The sequence below is a fragment of the Hylaeus volcanicus genome, chromosome 3 (genome assembly GCF_026283585.1).
Source record: "Hylaeus volcanicus isolate JK05 chromosome 3, UHH_iyHylVolc1.0_haploid, whole genome shotgun sequence".
NCBI classification, from domain to species: domain Eukaryota; kingdom Metazoa; phylum Arthropoda; class Insecta; order Hymenoptera; family Colletidae; genus Hylaeus; species Hylaeus volcanicus.
The window spans coordinates 29,670,827-29,694,805 of record NC_071978.1 but is presented as its reverse complement, the minus strand read 5'-3'; the positions used below and the strand labels follow the sequence as shown (position 1 = coordinate 29,694,805).

The 23,979-nt window shown below is 47.1% G+C and overlaps 3 protein-coding genes across 6 annotated transcripts in view; 1 reads left to right on the top strand and 2 right to left on the bottom strand.

Moving 5' to 3' along the window:
* LOC128873886 (insulin-like receptor) overlaps positions 1 to 3,513 on the bottom strand; it is a 49,118-nt gene extending 45,605 nt beyond the window's left edge. For both annotated transcript variants that reach the window (XM_054117862.1, XM_054117864.1), the window contains exon 1: positions 2,269 to 3,513. The gene's annotated coding sequence lies outside the window, so the exon portion shown is untranslated. The remainder of the gene's footprint in view (positions 1 to 2,268) is intronic.
* A 3,616-nt stretch (positions 3,514 to 7,129) lies between these two features.
* LOC128873887 (maspardin-like) lies at positions 7,130 to 10,661 on the bottom strand. The gene is made up of 8 exons (XM_054117865.1): positions 10,427 to 10,661; positions 10,105 to 10,271; positions 9,290 to 9,424; positions 9,121 to 9,226; positions 8,909 to 9,029; positions 8,631 to 8,739; positions 8,311 to 8,559; positions 7,130 to 8,240 (listed from the first exon to the last, which is right to left on the bottom strand). The coding sequence occupies exons 2-8, from the start codon at positions 10,201 to 10,203 to the stop codon at positions 8,160 to 8,162; spliced, it is 900 nt and encodes a 299-aa protein (XP_053973840.1). The 5' UTR covers positions 10,204 to 10,271; positions 10,427 to 10,661; the 3' UTR covers positions 7,130 to 8,159.
* Positions 10,662 to 16,908: 6,247 nt separating this feature from the next.
* The window catches only part of LOC128874476 (protein dead ringer homolog), an 82,326-nt gene continuing 75,255 nt past the window's right edge, over positions 16,909 to 23,979 (top strand). For all 3 annotated transcript variants that reach the window (XM_054119312.1, XM_054119311.1, XM_054119310.1), the window contains exon 1: positions 16,909 to 19,541. In XM_054119312.1, the coding sequence (XP_053975287.1) occupies positions 19,437 to 19,541 (105 nt within the window). In that variant the 5' untranslated portion in view covers positions 16,909 to 19,436. The remainder of the gene's footprint in view (positions 19,542 to 23,979) is intronic.

Sequence of the window (23,979 nt, the reverse complement as noted above, 5' to 3'; positions counted from 1 at the left end):
TCAGGAAAACGCCGTGGCGTGGGTCACGGGACAAGGAGTAGGCGTCCCTGCGACGCCGACGCCACGATTCGGATCGACGTCACACGTTTTCGCAGTGACGAAGGAGGAAACTATGAGAACAGAAGCTTCGAAACGTCGTTCGCGTCAACACCGATTGGTGCGATCGAGCGATCGATCATGCGTCGAATCGGCGATCAGAAGCGTATTTTTCCCTACGCAATGGTGCGAAAATAGTTGCGAATGCAAAGCAATTAACGAAGACGAATGCGTCACAAGTACTTTCCGACGTATCGCGTTACGTTGAAAATACAATATTGATTTTTTTCCCGTATCCACGGATGGTAGCTGCCCACGCCGCTATTTTTTTTTTCTTCTTTCCTCGCTTAAACACAAACTGCTCGAGTAGATAATTTGGATACTTTATGGATTCTCTTTAATAATTTATCAAACTGTCCGGGTGTTAAATGCCAGAGTGCGTAAAGTTGTCCGTGGTATCCGTGATCGGAACGTAACGCGTTAATCGCGCATCAACGGGAATGTTCTCTCGCGATGATACGCGACGCGCACGAGCAAATCTGTCTATTCGATTACAATATCCCGAAGCAACCAAGGTCGACCAGATGTAAACATCGTCTTCGTCGTGTCGTATTTGGGCAGTGTTCGCCCGTGCTTGTACAGAATTGGCAATCTTACCGGACAGCCAACAAAACACAGAAAAAACATTGGGTCGTAGAATACAAGAACTTTCCTCGGTTCGCGTTTGTACGATGATATCGGAGACGCCAAATCAGCGTCTAAATTGCTCTCTCGCTTTGGAACAATCCAAATTATGGTCCAGAATAGGGAGCTAATACGGATTCTATTAACGATGCGATAATAAAGCCTGATTTCCGAGGATAATCCACGGAGTTGGGATGTCCGGAGGGAAGTTTTGTTTTACGATTTGTTACGCAATGATCCCGGTTGCCTTTGAATCGCAGAGAAACCGATCTCACCGTTTTCCACGGGTATTTTCTCTGTCCATTCCGGAGAGCATATTGTTATGGAAAGGATATGCGGAAACAAGTACGACGAAAGAGTAGTCCACGATCGTTGATCTGAATGGAAAAATTCTGTTGCGAGTAATTCTACCACTGGGACACTACTATTTTTACTTTGTCGCTTTAGAAATGTATCTATTACTAGTCTAGCCTAGTTAATAAAGGTATAAGGTGTATGTATATAATTCATTGGCGCATCGAATATATAAACTTTTCACTCGATTAGTTTATCCTTCGTTGCAGAAAAAATTAGAGCGTGGAAAAATAAACATTCCGAGGTGTCCTAATACCAAATCAACTCACTGTAAATATTTCGTAAAATTTCGTGGAAGCCTTCCGAGATCGGAGGGGCTCGAGAGTGGTAAACAAGGAGACGAGAGTGGCAACGAAACGAGGTTGGCCGAGTAGTCGCGAGGTCAGTGACTAAAGAGAGAAATATCGTGGAATGCGATATAGCTGTGCCACTCTGCCTATTGACGTTCCGAGGTCCTTTTACCACGAGGAATACGCTGACGGTCGACTGCTAGCAACTTCTATTTATCCTTCGCATCCCCTAGGGTCGCGGCCCTTCGGAAAAATATCGATATAAACCATACGTACATCAATGGTACGAGAAGTAGCCGAGTAGAGATATTTGTGTCTCTTCGTTAATTTCTATGTATCGGCGAGCAACGAAACTTTCCCATCGACGAGCGTTATTTGGAAAGCGGACAGGTTTGTGCTACGTGTCCTTCGGAGAGGAACGCGGATCACGATCGGACAGTACGCGATCAACGAGTAACGAAACACGTCAAGTATTAACGTATATCGTTAGTTTCTAGCATTGGCAAGCGAATAAAAAATGTTGAATCAAATATTGAACTGTAAAAGTTGTTGGAATTGGAGTAAAATATGCCAAACCCACCTAACTCCAAAGGGTAATTGTTTGGTATTTCTGACGCGCATTTCTGTATACGGGGAGAGAAAGAGAAAGATGGCAATAGCGATCGAAGACAGAGAAAGAATTCGATCGCTACCGAGGTATCGAGGGCACGCGTTTCCCGATTTTGCGACTCGACGGATCGTGTGCGATCGACACGAGCCTTCGAGGCTTTAAGGTTCATTTTTCCAACCGTAGACGCTCGTGTTCGAAAATGCGTCGTGTCACGGTACGTATGGGGGAACTCGATAGAAACGGGAAGCGCGCGCAAAGAGTAAGTCTAGAAGAAAGTTTCGAGGGTCGCCTTACCGAATCAGCGTGGTGGAAGAATTCGACGAATGCCGTCGGCGAAACGTTGTGGCTCGGATACGATCGAGGGCCGCTCGATAACTGAGAATCGCCCAGCACTTTCGTCAACAACGCACAACACTTGTTCCGCGTATGTAAACACTCGTAACGGAGTAGTCGCGATATACGTATGTGACACAGATATGTACACAGAGAGACAGACCAGCAGACAGACGAACGGAGAAGACACGAGGTGGTTCGCGGTGGTCGAGTTACACCAGAGCTCGATGAACTTCTCTCGCCTGTAGGACGGCGCCGAATATTCTACGACGAGTCGTTCTAGGTCCGTCACGGATGCAGGCTGGGTCTAAACTAAACTAACCACCTCTGTGCACGGCACGATTCACTCTGACCGGGCTAAATCGCGTTCGTTCCTACGAAAAATCACGATGACTCCGGAACGCAGATTCCCCGCACGAGCCGCGCACAACTTGTTTACTAGAACGCGCACCACGCCATGCCCCGTGAACGTGCGTCCGCCTCCGTGCTCCCTTCGTCCCGCGGCAAGCAAAACAAGACTCTGCGCAGTAGCCTTGCGCGCACCTTCCGGGCCATGTTCGCACGAGCCGATGTGTGCGTCGTTTGTTGTTGCCTCGTGCTCCACCAAAGAGCCTTCTTCTTCGTCTACTTTTCTTCCCCTCCCTTTCTGTCTCTTGTTCCCTCTCACTAGCCGCCTCGCACCGGTCTCTCCTTTCGGTCTATATCCGCCTCCCTCTCTCTCGCTCCTTTTCTGCGACTTGCTCGCTCTCTGCTCGCGTTCCCCCTTCTTTTCGCGAACTTCGCTGGATGCCTCTATCATTTGGGTCCACGCGATAGCTGAGATATATCGTTCGACGAGGCATAACGGTTGCGTACAATTCAACGGAGCTCGTCTTACATCTTCTACGACGCAACCACGCTCAGCCACGTAACGCGTAAATCGAGCAGGTCATCGTACCTTCGCGCTGCCACGCCGGTCCGTTTCTTCGGAAAATTCCGTGGATCGCGTCACGATCATGCAGCGACATCTCGTCCCGACCGATAAAAAGCTTCGGTCGCGTCGGTAAAACAGTCGATCGATGCGGTGGAAATGCCGCGAAACATTTGAATTGACGATAGTCTTATCAAAGAAATCGATTCCTTATTTTTTTTTTTAACAAATTTTATTATTACATTTGGCATTACATACGGCTCCTACGAGAGAGTAGACAAAGATAAATAGATACAAATGTCTTCAAGTTAGACATCGAGACACAGAGAATAGCGTGAGGAGGCCCAGAGACATGGAAACGACGCAGACGAGAGATAGAGAATCTCTGTTGTAATTTGGACAAAGTTCTTGTTCCGTGCACCTCCTGAAAGGGAAAGAAAACGGAACGAGATGAATGCATCTTGGCCACCCTTCTTCGATCCTTAATGATTCTCACCATTTCTCGATTATTATAACGACCAATCCTGTAACGACCTTATCTAGAAAAGTAACGATAGAGTAAACGATAGCGCTGCGTTCCGTTCGAGGACCAATTATCTCCGCGGTGACGCTCAACGCAGTGACCATAGTGATCGAGCTTCCTGCTCCGATGAGAATCGCGACAACGTAAATGGTCGTCGCGTTGTTTCCCCCGAATTCCGTGATCACTGCGGAGAGTATGCCGATAAGCGTGCCCAGGAAATAACACATCTAAAAAGAACATCGACATAGATGACAGCTGCGCCTTGTTAATTTTCCCTATATTCTACGAACAATGCATGTTTGTGAAATTCATGATGAACCGATCCCCCAGAACCGAGTAATTCAACGGAGGAGAGATTAAGAAACGTACCTTTGTGCCGCACGATTTGTTTATGTACTTCAACATTAACGCTGCCACAAAGGAGGACAAGTAAGAGACCAATGGAACAGTCGCCAAAGCCTCTTTTCCTTCGACGTCTGTTTCTTCTATGTACAATGGCAAATACACCGTGGCTAAAGTGATAAACAGCCTACTGGCCACGTACAGCATGGCCACTCTAAGCAAAATCGCTGTACCGACCCAGGTATTTCGATTGTTCCGAGAATTATCGATCAGTGTTTTGGATTCTTCGATGTTTTCTTCGTTCCTCTCGGAATTCTCTAAAAGATGTCCTTTCAAGAAGATATGGAAAAATATGGTGGCGATCAATCCGATGAACGTCAGCGTCGATACAATGTTCTGAAAGGAAAATATTCGTTAAGCCCTTTACGAGTCCCCTCGTACAAATATCTTGGGAATACAAAGACGGTCGAGCCTTTATTAAATCGCGCGAGAACACTCATTCAAGCCGCTTACCCTAAATTTATAACTGTCCTCTTGGGCCAATCGAACCACGGCCTCCTCGTTCGTGGGTAGGACTATCCACGTGACGACGAACACTACCACCGCAGCTCCAACCTGGGCCGAATACCTGTCGGACGGTCTGAGATTATCATCGACGACGATTGAAAACCCATAGAGTGAGTAATACTAACTAACGTTCATCTTAAAATTAATAAAACTATAACGAAAAGATTCGTGAATATTTGTATGATAATTTCATTCGCTTACATCGTTAACATTGATCATTGCGGGACGCGAGAATTATTTTACCGTATGGCGGTTAAGTCCGCTCGCGCCAACGACGAGCTGGTTAGCGCGGGGATCATGGACAAATGGGAAATTTGCACCGCAGCCCAGCCAGTTTGGAACACCGCGATGCTAACTACGTAGACGAGTATGACGGCGGCATTGGACGGATCGACGAAACCACCGAAGATCACGGGGAACGTCAGCGTAACCATAAAGGAACCGATAATGTGCCACACTTTCTTTTTCCAGTAACGATCGACCAGTATTCCAAAAATTGGTGTCATAAAGGCGTCCACGATTTGTCCTTGAAAATGTAAGTAGTAGAACATTCGTTGTTTCGTTTTATTTGCAGAACCGTAGATTCGTTGGAACAAGGGCATTTACCTAGAAGCAAGAGAGCACCAGCGGCGATGGGTTCCAACGAAGCGACCCTTTGGAAGTAGATGAGAGTGTAGGAGAACCACATGGCGGCTGTGAGGTCATTGAAAATGTGACCCAACGCGTACGCGAACTTGGTCGAGGTGGCTATTTTGTTCTGCAACAGCGGCACCCGCTCCGCGTCGTTGTCCATTTTCAAGAAGAATCGATGATCCGCTTTGACGTCGATGCAGCCGTCCCTGGGCGTCTTTCAGGTGAATTCTTTGCGGTCATGCGATCGATTCTTCATCTTCGGTTTTTCTTATTCTACGAAGATAATCGCTAGCGTGACGTACAACAATATTATCATCAGCATTTCTTTCCCCGTAAAACTAACAACATTTTACATATTCGGCACAATGACGATCTATCGCGTCAGATTATTACGATCTCACTATCGTTTATGATTTTAATTTTTTCGATGAAAAATAGGATTCGAGTTACGTAATTTCCGCAGGTGACGTATTTTGCACATCTGTCGCTCGAAGGAAAGCGTGACTGTGATGCTTGTAAACGCGTTACGTGACTTTTAAGGAGTTACGGGAGCGAAGCGTTTCGAGCTTGACGTCCGGTTTGCGAAACACGAGGGGACTGTTTGAAAATATCGCTTTTGAGAGATACTACATCCGTTCGGAAGAAAATGCGTCTATGTTTCGAAAGATGGTAAGCTCTGTGCATTCCCCGGACTTGGGACGGAACATGGAACAAGGCTGTAACGTGCTTTACTTTTTTCTTTGCGTTCCGATCGAAGGAATTGGAATTAGGCAACCAGCTTTTACCATTTATGTACAAGCGACCGTGTATTTTTTTAATCCACCTGAAAGAGCATTTGCAATTTATGAGTCAGAGTCTGTTAAGAATGACCAAAACCGGTAGCTCAAAGGCTGATTCACAAATTGCGTAAAGTATCGCTGACCATCCGGTAATTAATCCGTTCAGTCATCGAGAACATATACACTTAACGAGAATCGCGAAGCGACGACATTCCCGGTGGCATCCGCGTGTTAAAAGCAATCGTCGCGCACAGCTTTCCTTTCACCTGCGGATAGATTTCCGCTTAAGGCTATACACCAGCCGGTCGAAATCTTATTAGCCTCGATGCAACTCGCGATCGATCAACCACGGGCAAAGGCGGGCAAAAATTCCAAATCAGGAATAAAAAGTGACGAAACCTCGACTCGTTATTTGTTCGAAGCTACATTCATTCAAAACATAAAATATCACAAGTCGGCAAAAACTCTCACGTCGGCCCCCTCACGTGTTTCAAGATACCGAATTCGATGCGCGACTACTGTCATCGAATCGGTTGCGAACTATTTGTGTATCGCGCTTGTCGCCGATCGATCGATTCCGTCGCAATCGTAAAACCACAACTGGGGAGAAAAACACGCGCGTGTCTAATAGTCATAGTCACGACAAGAAACTATCTAATCTTTTGTATAAAATGACAAACGATGTTCACGTACGTACAGTATTCCGGTTGCGAGCGTCAGCGGGGCATGCAGCCATCCGCGGCGTGAGCACCTGAGAGACTGAACTTTCAAACACTCGCTGTTTCCCGCTTCACGGGACCAGGGATTATCGTTAAATCGACGTGCTCGATTACGATACCTCGGTATTGACTTCCGTGCGATAACCGCGTAATCTTATCCGTCGCGTAGCCGTTCATACAAAGCCAAATCGTAAAGTTTGTTCAAGTTCTAAATTTTACGTAACACCGGTGACATCTCGATATCTGCGATACGAATTTTTACCCATTATTTATTTACTTTCGTTTTATTATTAAAATAGAAAAATTTGTATTTTTCACTTGCCATTGTTCTAATTCGTTTTTTCACCGTGTATTCCATTCACTCTCCTCGTTAGACGACACGCGTCGAATGTCCACTGATGCGATTCGTTGACCAACGAAAAGAAATATATTTTCTACGATTCGGCGATTAGTTTGAGGCGAGATGTTTGAGCACCGTTTTGTGACTGCTGTTGAGAAAGGTTTTTCTAGAACAGCTATACTCGCATAGAGGGTGAACGCTGGCGCGCGATCTCGAGCTCGAAAGATACCGGGCAGGTCAGCTCAGGAGCAATTCTAATGCGAGTTGGATGACGCGACTGCGGTTCGGTGCACGACCGTGATTAATACGCGTGTGGTGTGTGTCTGTGGGTGAGCGTAAGGTATCCCATGGACAGGAAAGTCTGTAATCCGAGCTCGCAAGAGAGAAACGCGGACGGGTGCGTACAGAGAGAAATCGATACGGAGCAAGTTCTTGTACGGTCTCTCGGTTAGACGGTCTTGCGAGCTGCGGACGCCACGAGAGTTCGTTCACCGCCAGAGCCACGGACAACGTAAACCTTTCATTGACGTTTCTTACAAAAGTATATTTATTTTGAAGAAGTATATTTACACGTTGATTCGAAGATCAAATATATCATCGATATTAATTTCATTTCGTAGTCTTAATTTTCTGTTACGTGTGAACATTGCTTTCTTACGTATTTATGACAACGTAAATGTTATCGGTGGATTGACGTTAACGTTCAGCGATTCAAATTCAAGCGAGACTCGAAGCGCCTTACAATCGGTTATTGTTCCCTTAAAAAAATATAACAATAGAAAGAGCGCACGCTTCGTAAGACTAATTACTATATATATAAAACTTCGGTATGTCTGATACGAATGACGATGAACATCTTGGCGTAACTGTTTCGAGATTGCTATATCAACCAGGAGTTTTAATAGGTACCCGTCGTAGAGAATGACGCAAAAATCAATATGATCGACAACTGGTCGGCATGTAGAGGAACGCGTGTATCCAAGTCGTCTCCAGTCGACAACTTTAGGTCTTTCTACCTTTCCAACACCTGGACTCGGTGTTAGCCGTCGGTATTTTGCGGTGTAACCTGTGTTCTCGTGGAGGCAGCATATTCCGTGCCCTCGAATTGTCTCAAGTGAATCTGTAAATGACAGGTCTCGCTTTTACGACGTAACGATAATTGCATAGCGAGGAATATTATTATACGGTACCTGTAAATGCAAATTCACTTCTTCGGACCGACTCAAATACGGAAAGTTCCCCCCACTTTTCAGATGCGCCAACTTGGCGTTCGGGTAGCATTTGTACATCTCTTCTCTCACCGAATTCGACAAGGCGTACTCGTCGAAAACGTCTATGATAGTAACGGGCAAATGACATATCTTCTGCGGCTGCACGTAACAGTTTACGCAATTTATCGTTAACCGAGACGCCAATTCCGCTTGAGTTAAGCTCTCCAGCTGCGAACGTGAAATGATTTTAAATACTCGCGAATCTCTTTGAGTAAAAATAGTACGTAAGCACAATTTACCCTCTCCACCATAAAATCTATGGCTTCCACGATCTCTCCATCGACTTTCTGCGTCACGAAATTCCCCATCAGCATTTTCTTCAACACCAACGACGGCAGAATCCAAAACCTACGATTCGAATTGATTAGCGATAGTTACGCGCAAAACAATTGCGATAACGTATCGCGTTGCGTTGTTCGTTCGCTTATCTCGCACAGACCGACCAAACGTGCGTTGAAACTCACGTTAAAGTGGTTCGAGCGTAGCGTACAATTTCATAAAAGAGTAGCGCACTTACACTGCAGCTGAATCATTGTAACTAAACACCGAGGTGTCTGTAAACGTATTGCAGAGCACCAACGACACTACTCTGGGACAGTGGGCGTTAACTTCGGTAAACTTCTGTGCCAGGAATCCGCCTGAATATAAATATCTCGATTAAAGTTACGCGTTCAAACGTTCGACGGGTTTATCCGATTTCGATATTTCGGTTTGTCCGTACGTTCTGACCTAATGAAGCTCCGAACAGGTGCACCTTGTCTAGTTCCATGTAATCCAAGAGTTTTCGAAATCCGTCGCACCATTCCTTAACGTTCCAATAAACCGGTGGTTCGGCCTAAAATAATATTCATATGTTATCATAGATTTATTTATCCGTCGCACCGTCAGCGATACGTACCGATATGATTCTGTATCCTTTGGCCGCCAAGCCCAATATTTGTTTGAAGAAAATGTCCGCCGTTCCGCTAACCGGTGGAAGACATATCAAGGGGCACTTTATGGTTTTTGGACTGGAGTCGTATACCTTCCATCCCTGAAACGAACAAAACAATTATCTAGTTTAGTGGCTAAATTTACTTTAATTGTGAATGATAATAAACACCTTAAAAAAAAATATCAAACTTGAAATCGTTCATTTTATACGAATTTCTTTTGTTCTTCAATAAAATACGCGCATGTCTATCGCAGAATACATGAAATTCGAGACTTTGTCGGGGAAAATAGTTGTTATTGAACGGGTTTATCCAATCCGCATAATCCAGAACATCTGGTCGTATCGTATTATTGTAACCGTTGATTTATTGACGTCCTCGAACTGGAGACTTGTTTACGTAGTCTGCAGTTACAAGGTGAAACTAAGGAAATTTATTGTAACATTTGAAGAAGAGGACGCAGAGGATATTTTCTTTGAATTCTCTTTCACTCGAGCGTTAAAGGCAACAGCGGACCTAAGAAGATCTGGAAAACAGGCCTAACGTACAGCGCATCACGTCCTTTCGCATACGAGGGGACTAGGGGCTTTCATAGGGACTTTTTTCGATGACCCTGGGTTAGGTTTGGTTAGGTCTGGCAAACACGGCACAGAGTAGTCGTCCATAAAAACCACTCTGTGATCGCGTGTTGTGATTCTCGAGAGTGATCTCGTCGAGCTAACCCGTTCCAATTTAAAAATCCCACATACGATCGAAATCGAGAAAATGAAATAAATTTTACCTTAGTGCCATCGACGTCAACGATAATTTTCCTGAGCGGGACGGAACTCCGAAAGCTTAGGTACTCTTGCGATCGAGACAGCTCGCTCGAGCACGACATTTTTTCTTTGCGCTGTTGATCCCACGGTTTATCGTTGTAGCACTGCTCGTGTTCGGTGTTACCGATATCTAGAAACAGACAAAGAGCGAAAGGGATGATATACGAGGGCTGTCCGAAAATTTTGGTTTGGTCGAAATAATCACAAGACGGACAAAGATTTACTTGCGTTAGGAGAGTGTACAGTGATTAGAGGTAGTTGCTCGATGTTACGCGTTAAACCTACCTCAAGATCAGTTTACAACATTAATGATTCTCTTTGTGCTGTGGCTCCTAGCAGACATTCTCCGGATCGTAGCGTTCGTTGACAAATAATCAAATTATCCAGTAACCTCGGAGGTCAAATCACAATAATAGCACTCGTCCGCGAAAGTATACTCACAGCGTCGACGAGTTTACGTCCTCTTCCGATCATTGTCGTACGTTATCTTCCATACTTCGCGTGGATTTGTCGCATTATTATCGAGAATGGTACTGCGCGTGCGTATAGACTACCATGAGTCTCTTGCTGTGCAAGGTTGCAGGTTGCAGTGTAACTTTATCCAGCTTCGCTTTCGATAATACCACAGAAGCATAGAGCAGAAATAGACCTTTCACCACAGACCGAGCATAGGATACGCTGGCCTTTCGATCGATCTATCGCTCTTATTTATGGTTTTTATTAACACAGATAAGGGTTTTTTTTAGCGTTCAGTGATCCATAATTAAATGTAGAAATAACAGAACATTATCGTACACGTCGAACGCTTACGGGATTTCATTTATTTTCATGGTTTAAAGTATTGTTCCAGGTTCGTCGCCATTGCTTCATAAATCATTTTCAAATCTGTATCTCGGACGCGCGTTAACGGGGCAAGAAACGGTGTCGCCATCTCGCGGCGGGTACAGAACTAATTTTTGGACCTTCGGTGAGGACCTCTATCGGGAAAACGTCCAAGTTTGTCGTAAAATAGTTCCTGAATGATATCGCTAGATGGCGCCACCAATTGCTGGTTACCGTCATTTCTTTTACCATTTAATTTATTTTGTTTCTTCAGTAGATTCTTGACGTAGGAAATCTTGCATTCTTCGTTTGTCACGCTGTAAAACTTAGCACGTATGTAAATAATAACAAAATGTAAAGATAACTTTAGTGTCGGTAATTTCGAGATGAAGTGGCGCCATCTAGCGGCAGAAAAGGAGAACTATTTTACGACAAACTTGGACGTTTTCCCGACAGAGGTCCTCACCGAAAGTCCAACAATTAGTTCTGTACCCGCCGCGAGATGGCGATACTGATTCTTCCCCGTTAACGCGCGTCGGGGTTGTATATAGATAAAGGTTTGAATACAATTATATTTACAAGAAATAGGAGTAATTCCAAACAGTTTACTTAGCGGTATCGATCACTGCGAACGAGGACTGCATTGTTTCGGCCGAATCTGTCCTGTTGGAAGAGTGCCGTTGTTAATCAACGATAAACGAGGTCTTGAAAATTTAATAAGGAAAACGAGGAAGTTTGCACGAAAGGTTCCTCGCTAAATATTGTCTACGTTTAGCAATCCTGTCGTAAGTATTTGCGCAGCAGGGTTACGCATGGGCTGCCGCGGCAAATATTTGCACAGCCCGCAAAGGAGGGTCGCAACCACCGACTCATGCAGGGGTGTGGCATCGCTACTCTCTAAGGTACAAGTGTATTCGTAAGTGTTCGATATACACCCCGAATACCTCTCTACCAACCTACCATCCGCAAGATTAACGATCCCGACGCTTTCATGGTATTGCTTCGGGGGTATTCGCAGCTCGGTTTCCCGCCCTCTTTCTCATTTCCAACCCCGCCATCTCCACCGTTTCGGAATTTTCCTACCGCCCCTCAAACCTTAGTCAACCCTCGATAGTTCTTATATTAAAAAAAAAAAGATTCGAAACGTTCGAACCTCCTGGATATCAATTCAAGGGTGCAGCGCCGAACGCACGAATGGACGCTGCTTTGCTACTTTGGTATATATTAGCGGACCTGTCACTCAAGAAAAGAGGGCGACGGTTGATTTTTTCACCCCCTCGTTGTCGACGTTCAGGAGACGTCCAAGCTCAAACGCAAGCGCAGGGAACCGTCCCGTCTGGAATTCGTTTAATTTCGCACGTGGAGCAACAAGAGAACGGTTCCTCGACGATCGCGCGGAAAACAAAAGTCACGCCGACTATTGGTCGTCCGCTCGTAAATTACGCGTTACCTTTTTGTAGAGTATTATATTCTTTATTTATTACTTTCGATTCCACGAGGATTGACGCCGCTCGAAGAAAATGTTCAGTCGCGTACCTTCTCCCGTTTTATCCCTCTATCACGCAACGAGCGAGGAGAATGAGCGTTTTGTCGTTGGATCGACGAATGCCTTCAGCGTTTTAATTCCTCGACGTTTTTCCGCTCGGCGAACGACTCACGATAATTAACCGCGATTCATGCACCTATAAAGCGATCCATCCGCGGGCATTTATCAAGCGCGATTAATCGAAGCTTTCCATGGCCGCGAGTACGAAATACTCGGCGTTTACATTGGCGTAGGCTCGAGTCATTAATAACCGATACCGAGAGCCTTCGTTCCTGTCCCGCGTTAATTCGACGTATCGAATCGAACGACACACCGGCTCGCTCGTTAATCTTCTTCCCCAATCCGTCACTCGAAGCGATTTATTTAAGGAACGAATGCACGCGCGTTGTCTCTCTTCCCCCCCTACCCCTTCGACGCTTTATTAGGCTTCTTTTGCGACTCGCGCGAAACCGAACGTACCGGCTAAACTTAATTAATGCGAGCGCGACATTGGCGACGATACGAGACCGATGAAATATCGTCGCGAGGACGGCCCGTTGAATATTCCGTCTCGCGTTATTTTCAGCGTCGCGAATGTCGCACAGAAGTTTTGCCACTCGTACAACTCGATACGTCGATGCTGTTTCACGAATAATGGCAGGAGATTACCGTATCGTTCCAGTCCTTGTGTCCTTAAGATCACCGACGGGTCTATATCCTTCAGGACCTGGAACTAACGATCAGGATGAACCAAAAATTTGTTCCAATTTTACTTCGTTCCTTCCGTGTCAGCTACCTCGTTAAGCTTCTCGATCCAGCTATCATCTTTTCCGATCAATGGCGTTAACACGAGTGGGTGTTGAAGCTTTAACGAACACCCGAGAGAGCCTAAATTTTTCGAAACCTGCGATGGCACCGTATCGTCCTATTACCGAAAGGTTAACTGCGCGAGGATTTTAGAGCACGGCTATAAATACCTGTAATAAAGCGCGCGATCATTAATCTTCGACGGTAATTTCGGTTTGCAGTGGCGACATTCACCGTCTCCTTTGCTCTCCTTTCCTGGTTCCTCGTCATCCCCGGCATCCCTTACGCCTCGCCCTCTCCTCGTCTCTCTCGCGCATGGAACACAGTGGTTCCTTCTCGTTCTCGCACTTTCTAGGATAATTAATGGTCCTAAAAGCGATCTACTCACGGGTCTCTCGTTTCGGGGCAATCATTCTCAGTTTCGCTCGCCACCGCCCTCGCCGACACCCCGAACCCGTCCTCCATTTCTTCGAGCACGGATTAAAAGGTTACACCACGCCGGATACGTGAAACAGCGAGTCGCGAACTGAATCTCCGGCAAGAAAACGTTCAGTTGTCGATGATTCCAGTTGCGATACGGGGTGGAAAAACGTGGAACGTTTTCGAAAGTTCGCGACAAGTTCCGTCCAACGGTTGAGGATTACCGTCGACTGAAGGAGTTAGGTGTGGAAGAAAGAGGGGAACTTGGATGAATTTGCATAGACGGTCCAGGTGCCGCGGCGTCTTCGGCCACTCTTCGCAGCCGTCGATCTCTAATTATCTGGAAACAGGAAAAAACCACCGGCCTCCCATCCCTCTCCCTTCCATCCCCCCATAATATACGAATATTTTCATGACAATCGAGCGACGCCGACGGAGAGGTGCGTCGGGAGATGTTTGCCGGGCATTATCTCACCTTGGCTAATTCCTTCGGCGCAAGTTGCTCGCTCAGCTTCCCGATCCATCGGCAACTGCCCTCTCCTCTCTCCTTCTGCCTCGGCGTTCCGCGCGTTCTCTCTTCGTTCGCGTACACTGAATACGGAAGCGACGAAAGCTGGAATTTCCGGTTGATTCGGCACGCTAACGATGGGGTGGTTCAACACCCCGTCGGGACCACGAAGGACTTACGCGACGATCCCCCCATTGTCAACCTTTTTGCCGCAATCTGCTCGTCGATTTGCACAATAATGGACACGCACCGGCGGACACCAAATTAGCGGAGAGAAGCCGTTGAATCGCTCGCGCGAACGCGCCATCCTCGACCAGACTTTGACGCGATTTCTTCGACTTTGATCGTCCCGATGGACGCGCGTCGATACTCGTTCAAACTTTACGGATACTCCATGGTTCGGTGGCGCGCAGACACGCAGGTTTCCCTCGGGTGATGATACAGAGTCGAAAGTTCGAAAGCCATGAATGGAAGAAGATGAGATCGACTGGAAAGGGAAACACACGAGTAACCAAAAATGACCAGAGTAAAAATAATGGTAACAAGGTGAAAGTAGACGTAGCGAAAGGCAGAGGAGGACAAAAGAGAGAGAGAGAGGGAGAAAACGAGAAATGCGAGGAAACGAAGGCGAGGGAATTGATCGCGTTCCAAGAAACCGACTCGTCTAGAAACGGAATCGACTGGCTCGGAAGGTATAATAAAGCGAGATCATTTGCATTATTCTAATGGCTGGCTAGGTTCCACGTACGGTTCTGCGATTTCTCTGACTATGGAAACGAAAATCCTCGAAACGCGATACCGATTTCGTTGGATCCGGCGATTCGTCGACGGCGAAAAAGTGAGCGATCGTATGCTGGTAATTGGACGTCGCAGTCCCAGATACTCGCGGGCCGATTCCATGAACAGAAAACCTTTCCAGTCCGAATATCCGTTCTTCCATCAATATTTAAACGTGGCTAACAAGATGGCGGTGAGCGCGCCACTCGGATGGGCTATAAAATAACGATGGAGCCCCGTAATGGGTAACTTGCGTTCTTGCTATGTTCTCGTACGGCGACTCGCATCTATGTGTCGACGACGTACACGTTAGAGAGGAACAACGACGCAAGGTGAGAGGGGCAGAGACGTGCACGATTTTCATAGGTGAAACGGAGGAAGGAAGAGCAAACGGATGAGCTTCGTGGCCAGGCGCAGGCCTGAGAAATGTCAATCGAAGGTGCCAAGAAACGAGAGAATGTCCCGAGGTGCGGCTTCTCAAACATCCTTCCTATGTATTAGAGAGTCTTCCAGTATCGCGTGCAATTACTGTCATGAAAATGTTTTTACGTTTTTCTTAAAGTTTCTATTTTTTTGTTTTAACGATTTGCTGAGTAATTAATGCTTAGCGGATTAGAAACCCGAGATAACCCGAAATCGGTGATAATGGCATGTATTTGCGGGGCCGTCGAAGGTCGTACGACAGTCCCTGGTCATGCTTTAATTCCGGAAACTCGGGTTAATCCTCTCGTCCTTCGGTTAATGTGCTTGGGGATTCCGTAATGCGACGAAAGTCGGTGCCCTCGCGGTTACTTCGGCTTTCCTGTCTCAATTTTTCGATTACGTCCGAGCATACGGGCGGACGCGCCTCGAACACGTGCGCGCACTACGTGGTTTGACGTCCTAGCCGTCGTTGCCGGCTATAATTTATGCGAGTTCGGTACGAAATTGATAACAACGTGAACTTCGTACGGAATACGTCCAGGGAACGTTTGCTCTCTTGCGATAATTACCTGCGCCCAGAACTTGGTCGCGGAACCTAACCGAAACATCTGATCCAGGGACCTTTCGTTCTGCAGAAACGGCTCGCATGGTCGAGCGACGAAGCTATAGGTAGGTTTTATTGCGAGCACTCCTATAAAATTTTGGAAATCGTAACGGTTCAAATCGGAACGAGCGAGGTCGAGTGGAACCGTCGGTAGGTCTGGTGACCTTCCGAGAAATATCGTAACGGACAATGACTACCCACCGCCGCGAAGATTCGCATGGCCGATCGGTTCCTACCGGTGGCTCGGACGCTCGAACGAATCGGGCAACGCTTTGCTGAATGTCTTGATATTATACGAACGTAGTTCATCGTCGAATTGAACTTAACCGAAAAGGAAGACGGTGGAAAGGTTAAAAGGAGGTATCCGTACGTTAAATTACGGTGTAGTAAGAGGCGGTCGTACAGAGATTCGCAGAGGTTTATTCGCAGCGATCGTTTCCCTTTCCAATTTCGAGGATATCGGTGGATCGTTCGGTCTAAACAACGAGCAAGCTTTTCTTGCTCCCGGTCGATATTTCCTCGGCTCGGCCAACCGAGCGAAATCGTAAATCGCAAGGAGTAAATCGTGCATCGTCCGTGGCGTGCAATTATCTCGCGGTTGGTCCGCGAGGTCACAGGGGCGGATCTTAACTGCGGCTCGGCTCGTTCCTCGCGTAGATCCATATACCCTTATAAAGGATCGCGTTTGTAAATCATAAAATTCGCAGTTTCACACGGTCTCGACTTCGCCCAGCCCTTCGTCCCTTTCGCCCCTCCGCCCCCGCGAGTCGGAGAGCCCTCTCCGCGGGCTGCAATTACCTGCAATTTGTACTACGAGCACCGTATACGCCATCTTGGCTGTGTATGTGACGTGAGCGCATGCAGATGCGCGCGTACAAACGCGCGGGAGAGACGCCGAGAACCGGAGGACGAGACGAAACTGGAAGAAGAGAAGCTGCGCGAACCAACCCCGAGGGAAAAAAGAGGAGCGGGAACTGGAGAGAGGGAGAGAGAGCTCGAAACGAGAGCGGACGAAAGGGAGCCGAAAGATGGATACGTTGACCGGGTATTCGGGTATTTAGTTATTTATGATAATAAAATTTGTAGTAAATTATAACGCTAACAAATACATTTCCTTTTTTTATATTACAAGCGAATATTTTTATCACAGAGACACGCCGGAAGTTTTCCGAGCTCTCGTTTTCGCGCCTCGTAAATATAACACGACGAAAGAAAAGAAATAGTAGAAAGACGAAGAAAGACGTCTATACGACGACTCTTTCATCGCGCGATAGTAACCAAGGTTTCTTTGGTCGAAGCGCGTTATTTTTGTATCGCGAAACCTGATCTTGCACCTCGGAAAAGGAGTGGAGAGGGTGTCGTGACGATATCGAAGGAGGATCTTTCATAGCGCGGTATCGTTCAAAAGGATCATCGCAATCACGAACAATTGCCGGCTTCCTTGCGCCGTTGTGTTTCCCGGATGGCACACGAAGCGGTAACGAAAATCACGTGGAAAATCGCAATTTCCGCGGTAAAAAAAATAAAATAAAAAAAAAATGGAGGAATACAGACATCAATCCGCATGGATGTCGACTACGCTCCCGACGTTATCGTTGCAGCGATCGACGTAATGGCACCGCTTAATAATTGATTCGCGCGCAGGGAGAATGGACGTTGAAATAATTTATTATAAAGCATCGGTTTGGCTAGGTTTGCCTAGGCAGAGTGCGTGCACGCATGCCTCGGAGCCAGGTATCGCGAGGAGATCCCAGGATACAACGGAAGCGGGAACACGGTCGCCAGGGGAAATCCCGTGCGACCGCACCGAAAATCACCGTCTCCAGGCTCGGGTTCGCAGCGCAGGGGTCGTTATCCGATAGGGTGCGCGAAAAAGGAGGAATGCTCTCAAGAGGGGGTTCGCGGGATAAGGAGAGCGTAAGGGAGACGCTCGACGAGGGAAAAAGAGGAAATGCGAAGAGGGAGGTGTCGATACCGGGCGTGACCATCGGTCTACCGCCTACCGCAACCCGATACGCGGTGCAAGCCGACGGCGTTGGCGTCGTAGGCCTCCGCCCACGGAACGCGATTCCGCCTGCCTGCTCGTCCTGTCCGCCAGCGAACGCTCCAACGCTCGAACCCTCTTCCGAAGCGTGAGCGAGTAGAGGGGATTGCGAACCGCGAGCGAGCCTTCCAAGCGTCAGATCGCAAGGGGACGCGAGTGTGCGCGCGTCAACTCCGTCTTCCGCCGTTTCATCGCTCTTATCTATCGGTCAGTTTTCGCTCAGTTTCGCCAGGATCGGTAACCGTTGGTTTTTTTCGCTCGCGTTCGCAGTCTTCGAGCGACGGTTTCGCGGGACGCGATGTCGAGCAGAGTCCGAGAGAACAAATCGTCGCGCGCGTAATTCTCGTATCGATAATCGCTCGTTCGCGTCTCGTTCGAGCATCTCGCGAGTCGCGACACACCCGTTCGTCCTCGTGTTCTGTTCCTTCTCTGTTGTCTCACCCTCCCCCCTTTCCCAGCCAAGAAGTGTCTTCTCTAGATCCTTCTCCCCACTCCTACCCATCCTTCCTTCCTTCCTTCCTTCCTTCCTTCCTTCCTTCCTTCCTCCTGGAAGTGTCAGTCCCTTTCGGTATCGCGGTGTGCGCACACGATTCGATTACGTACGATTACAACCGCGTACGCGTCGTTCGATGCTAAACTTTCCATCTTTTTTTCTTCTGTGCTATTGTGTTTCTCCCGCGATCGGCGGCGTTCGAACGTTCGCGGCAGAGGAAGCTTGCACGCATGTCAGCCACCGAGCGCGCCGCGTGTGCTTCTTTCACCTTGGTGTGACAGCTCCGAAACGTTAAACAGGAAGAGTATACGTCGCCGACGGTGACAACCAACAGGAGCTTTGTGAAGACCGTGGCTGACCGCTGAAAACGACTGCTCGTTTCGCGGGAGAGAGACGTATCCGGAAGCATGGACAACTCGGTAAAAAGTGCTTGCTCGCGGTGCCGATGATACGTGGTTTGAATCGCGTTGTCTTTACCGGAAAGACGACCACTTACCGACCGAGTCGATATTAATCCTTCTTTCGTGGCACGTGTGATTTTCGCGACTTCGATATCGGCCAGTGCGTTGCAAAAAACGTAAGGTCGTCCGGTCGTGGTTTCGTTCTTTCGGTTCTCGGCCCTCGGTCTCGTCGGTCGCGTTCCTTCTCGACGGCTAGATTTCGTTTTTTCAACACGATCGAAGCCTAGAGCAAGAACATTCGGACGCTGACGAACTTCGACATCGTGCCGCCAGTTCTTCCCGATAAAGAGAATTACGCGTTTTGTCAGCGTGCTCGGCTGTGGGGGTGTATCTCGTGTCGTGGCGACCGCATTCGCGGATAAAGCAGCCAAAATTCGGGTGAAGAACAGAGAACCGTTACCATCCTACGCGATGGAAATGAGCGACGAGTACCAGGACATGGGAAATCCCGGCGGAGGGGTGGCGATGGCGAACATGCCCATTGCCCACCATCGGCATACGCCGGACAGCCCAATGGTGAGTCTTTTTCTTGCTCTTTATTTTCCTACGACTTCTATTACGAGCTCGGTATTGCTCGAACGATGTGGTGTTCTGGGTTAAGCAATCGCAAATATTTGAACGGTATTGTACAGTGAGTCACAGGCTCTATGTTATTAGAACTAAATGGCGTATAGGAATGTTATCGATAAATGCACGCATTTCATCGATTAAGTTCTCGAAAACTAACAATCGAATACAAGAAAAATACGGTACAAGTATAGGAACGATATACTTATGTCGGAAACATTTAGAGTGTCAATAGACTTCGCGCTAAAATACTGATCGCGTTCAGTGTCCACTGTACGAGTACAAATATTTTTGCGATTGTTAACGTGTCTATAATTTATTTACATTCTTACTTTTGTTACGTTGGACATTTATAAAAAGGTGTTAATCGAATATCATTCGAATTATTAGTTACTCTAATCCATTATCTAATCAAGAATGTTACCCGTAACATTGCAGCTGTCATATGCCTATATTAGACGTTTGTCGTTTTTATACAAATCTCGGGACTTTGTTCTCCGGGTTTTGTTTTCTTTTTTAAGACGATTCGTGGAAACCAGAGAGGTGATCGATTCACGCTTCGACGATCGTATACGTAAATACACGTTGCGAAGCAAAATTTTTGTTTGCCGTTCCAAGAAATGCGAAGGACTCGTAGACTTCGACTCGCAACAGGACGGGAAATAATGACGTTGGTGTTATTAGTTGCTCAACGATCGATAAAACTGCCTGACAATGGAGAACAGTCGCGTGGTTAAGTATTTATGCCGAGCGTCAGTGAAAATACAGCGAATGGTGCGGTCTGCCAGAAGGGCGGCACAGTTTACAAACATTGTCAGTTTCATTGTTTCGTTCGAAGCTTGGAACGCGGTTTTTTTTACATATCGTGGCCTCGTATTTTATGCATGTGTCTAACATTCTTGATATAAAAGTCACATTTGATCTGTTTATCGCGCCGTAGAGACGACGATTGAATCGATAACCGGTAAACGTTATGAGCAAAATTCCAGCGCGTTCGGAAATCGGTTTATTCGTAATCCGAGATCTCGTTTAGTCGAATTGAGAGGACGGTGCAACGCGCGTGAACCGTTTGTTCTCGGCTTGTAAATATTAACTGTCGACACCACTCAAGGGTTAATTAGTTAAGAAGAATTAGTCGATTACCTAATGCTCAAGTCCGTCCTGAAGCCGTTTGCGTTCCAAGATCAACGGTATCTTTGGTTGTAGGTATCGCGAATTAAGTTATATCGAACAAGAAGACACGTAGATCGTTTTACCAGTCGAATTAGCGTTGTTGTTGTTGGCACGCGTGTCCATGGTCGATTTAGTCTTCAACAACACCCTTCGACGACAGTCTTGGCCCACGCTACGGTTCTCGATTTTCTTCCAGCGGTCTACGTCAATTCTCGTGCTGTTCCACGTAATTGCATTCGCGCGATGTGGTAACACGATAATTGAAGTTTGTTACACGTTCGGGATGATAAACATAAGAATAATATTTCAAAGTTTTAAAGGCCGCGGCTTTACATCGAATAGTTTTCCATTCGATCGACGATGTCCCATGACGTCATTTAATATTCATCGGCCGGCGTGACGTTACGCCTGTATCGATGACAAACGGAAGCCCGATATATTTGTCGGGTGTACTCTTGTTTTCCGGCGTGCCGCTGACGTCATTCGTGAAATATGTAAAATATCGGTTGTTTGCCGTCCGCGATCGTTAAGCTCTGTTTGATGAAAATTGTCCGTCGAGATAAATTTTATCGCGATTGATCCTCAAACGAAGAAACGAGAGCCGGTAAATTATGAGTCAATACCTTATCCTACATAAATGTTCCGTCGATCGCGATTTACGCCGATGGAAACGTCTAATTACGCTCGGTCGGCGCGGCACGAATCGCGATAGAGGCGTTGTCAGTCTCTATCTCTGTCATTTCCTATAATAAAACCGGAGCGTTGAAATTTCTATCGCGTCCGAGCATCGGATGCTAAAGCATTTTATACCTCGACTCGTTTTACCGAGGCACCGGCGATCCTATTAGAAAAGTTTCGAATAATAATAACCCGTACCAAAGCATATCTCGGCCTCGTCTGCTCCCTGTTAATAGATCATTCGGCCGAGATCCAGGAAGCCTCGCGCTTTCGATCGTTGCCTCGACACGTTCGGTTCGCGCGTAACGGAGATGATTCGTCATTCCGACATTCGATATAAATAATTTCAATATATTCTAAAGTATTAGAGAGATAGTATTGGGATGGCGCAAAAATAGTTTCGTATTTTAGCTGTCAATTTTGACAAATGCCGTGACTCAGCTCAGAGCGAAGCGTACATTAACGAAAAACGCGCAATATTTGTTATCAAAATCTAGAACACAACCTGCGCTTTTAAATCGCATGTAATACACCATTATATAGAGATGTATATATTACAATATAAATAATTAAATTATTTTTGCTCCAAACTGATGCAGATCCTGATATAGGATTTCATTCAATTTTGTTTGGCGATAGTAGGTCGTTCGACGCCAGTTTTAAGAAGATCATGGATACCACAGCTCCCTCCATAGGTCGATACATTTAATAAATCTTACGTAACGTGTCACCGGTGATAGACGTAATCACAGGCGCGGGTCCACGAGGGAAAAGTCGTCCGTCCTCCGGAGCGATAATAGCCGTGTAAACAACGATGATAAGAGCGGGTTAACGAGGGTTTCGTCCCGGAAGGTCCTTATCGGTAAATGGTCGTGCAGAGATGCGGCGCGAGCGACGCGATGCGTCCCGTCTCGATGCGTTGTCGTTGCACCAGGAGAGAGGTGTAAACACGGTCCAGCACGATATGATCCCCTCTGCGCCTGTGTGCGCGAGCCTGTGTCCCACCGGCACTCTATGCGTCGAGTATTTGCACGCTTTGCCAAGGGAGGGGTGCAGCGTCGCGAAAAGAGGGACAGAGAGAGGGGTTGTCTGTCGGTTAAGTAAAAGGATATCTCCTTTTGTTTCGTTAAATATTTTTCAACCATCGCGTTCTTATTTTATCTTCGCGTCTGACGCACTTTCTGAAAAAACCCGAATACCTCGATCGTCTCAATTTTCTATTGGAGCATCGCTGCTGTGGATGATTTATCGATAAAAATTACTCCGAGGAGAGAAAAATAAAAACGGAGAGGGGGCAAGGAGTGTTTGTCGAAATGAAGAGAGAAAGGAGGACTCGATAAAACTGCGAGAGTAGAAATGCACGAGTAAATGAGCGAGCAAGAGAGTGAGAGACAGTGTTTGTGTGTGTGTGTGTGTGCGTGTCTGTGTGCAGGAGAGGGCGAGAGAAAAAGAGGGGGTCAACCGGGTTCGACGTCGGGCAAACGATGTGCCGAGCGCGGCGCAGGGCGGGGATTCCCCTTTCGGCCAATCGGATCGGGTAGCGAGTGCGCTCACTTACGCTGCTGGTCTCGCTGTTTCACCTGCAGACGCCATGTCGTGACGTCATGTCTTGTTACGGCGGGACCAGGTAAAACATGTGCGTTACCATCGTCGTGGCAGTGCCGTGAGCGCCAGCCTACAAACAAGTTATCGCTTCAAAATTCCCCGATCGAGTACTTTTGCATTCGAATTTTTTTAATACTCTCCCATAGTAACGTCCAACGATGTATTTTTGATAGGAATTTGGTTAGGGGTCTCCGCGTTAATTGGAGAACGTCCTTGCCAGTGTGGCCGAGCACAGCCGAATGCTTTGGTGTTTTTTTTTTTTTAAGGAGGCCTGGTCGTGCTATTCCCCATCATCCTGGCCAAGGATTGCGGCCGGGCGCAGACCTAGTCTCGGCTCTCGAAGGGTTGCGAACTATTATTCGGCCGTTTTACGATAGCCCTATAAAAATCTCATAATTAGATTTTGGAGGTAATATCCTGCCGGAGCTCTCGACCCTTAAATGCCTAGTCCGTAGGAAGACCGGGCTCAAAATTGCAAACACCAATCTCCCTCCCCTTGGTTCTCTTTTTCTTTTCATTTCGCGGATGCATCCGTAGCATCCCAGATCCCAGGTCGGAACGAAAGTTAGCTTTCCACTCGTTCGAATTCTCGCTGGAATATTCCAATCGCCGGTATATTTCACCCGACCTCTTCGTGCTCTGATTCCTCGAGGTCGTATCCTTGACTTTTGTTTTTGAGTTTTTATACCGTTATGCGGTTTCCGATAAACAACACCAGGATACCAACCCGTGGTCAACGGTGGCAGGGAGCGCATCGGAATGAGGCGATCGAATACCGCTGCGGTGACCGCGATGGCGTCAAAACGTCGCTCGCGATCACAGGAGCACATCGTCGAGGACGGGATTCGCGGAGCGCGCATGCATTCCTCGTTGCAGCTGCAATGCGCGTGATCGCGATCCAACGCGGCGAGCGCGAGCAAAAGGCCTCGAT

What these genes read in the sequence shown, in the direction of transcription:
- LOC128873887 (XM_054117865.1), bottom strand. Translation starts at nt 10,203, where the DNA reads ATGTCGTGCTCGAGCGAGCTGTCTCGATCGCAAGAGTACCTAAGCTTT. An exon ending in TTGACGTCGATGGCACTAAG is followed by an intron (nt 9,425 to 10,104) that starts GTAAAATTTATT and finishes TGTTCGTTTCAG; the next exon opens with GGATGGAAGGTATACGACTC. An exon ending in TACAATGATTCAGCTGCAGT is followed by an intron (nt 8,740 to 8,908) that starts GTAAGTGCGCTA and finishes TTCGAATCGTAG; the next exon opens with GTTTTGGATTCTGCCGTCGT.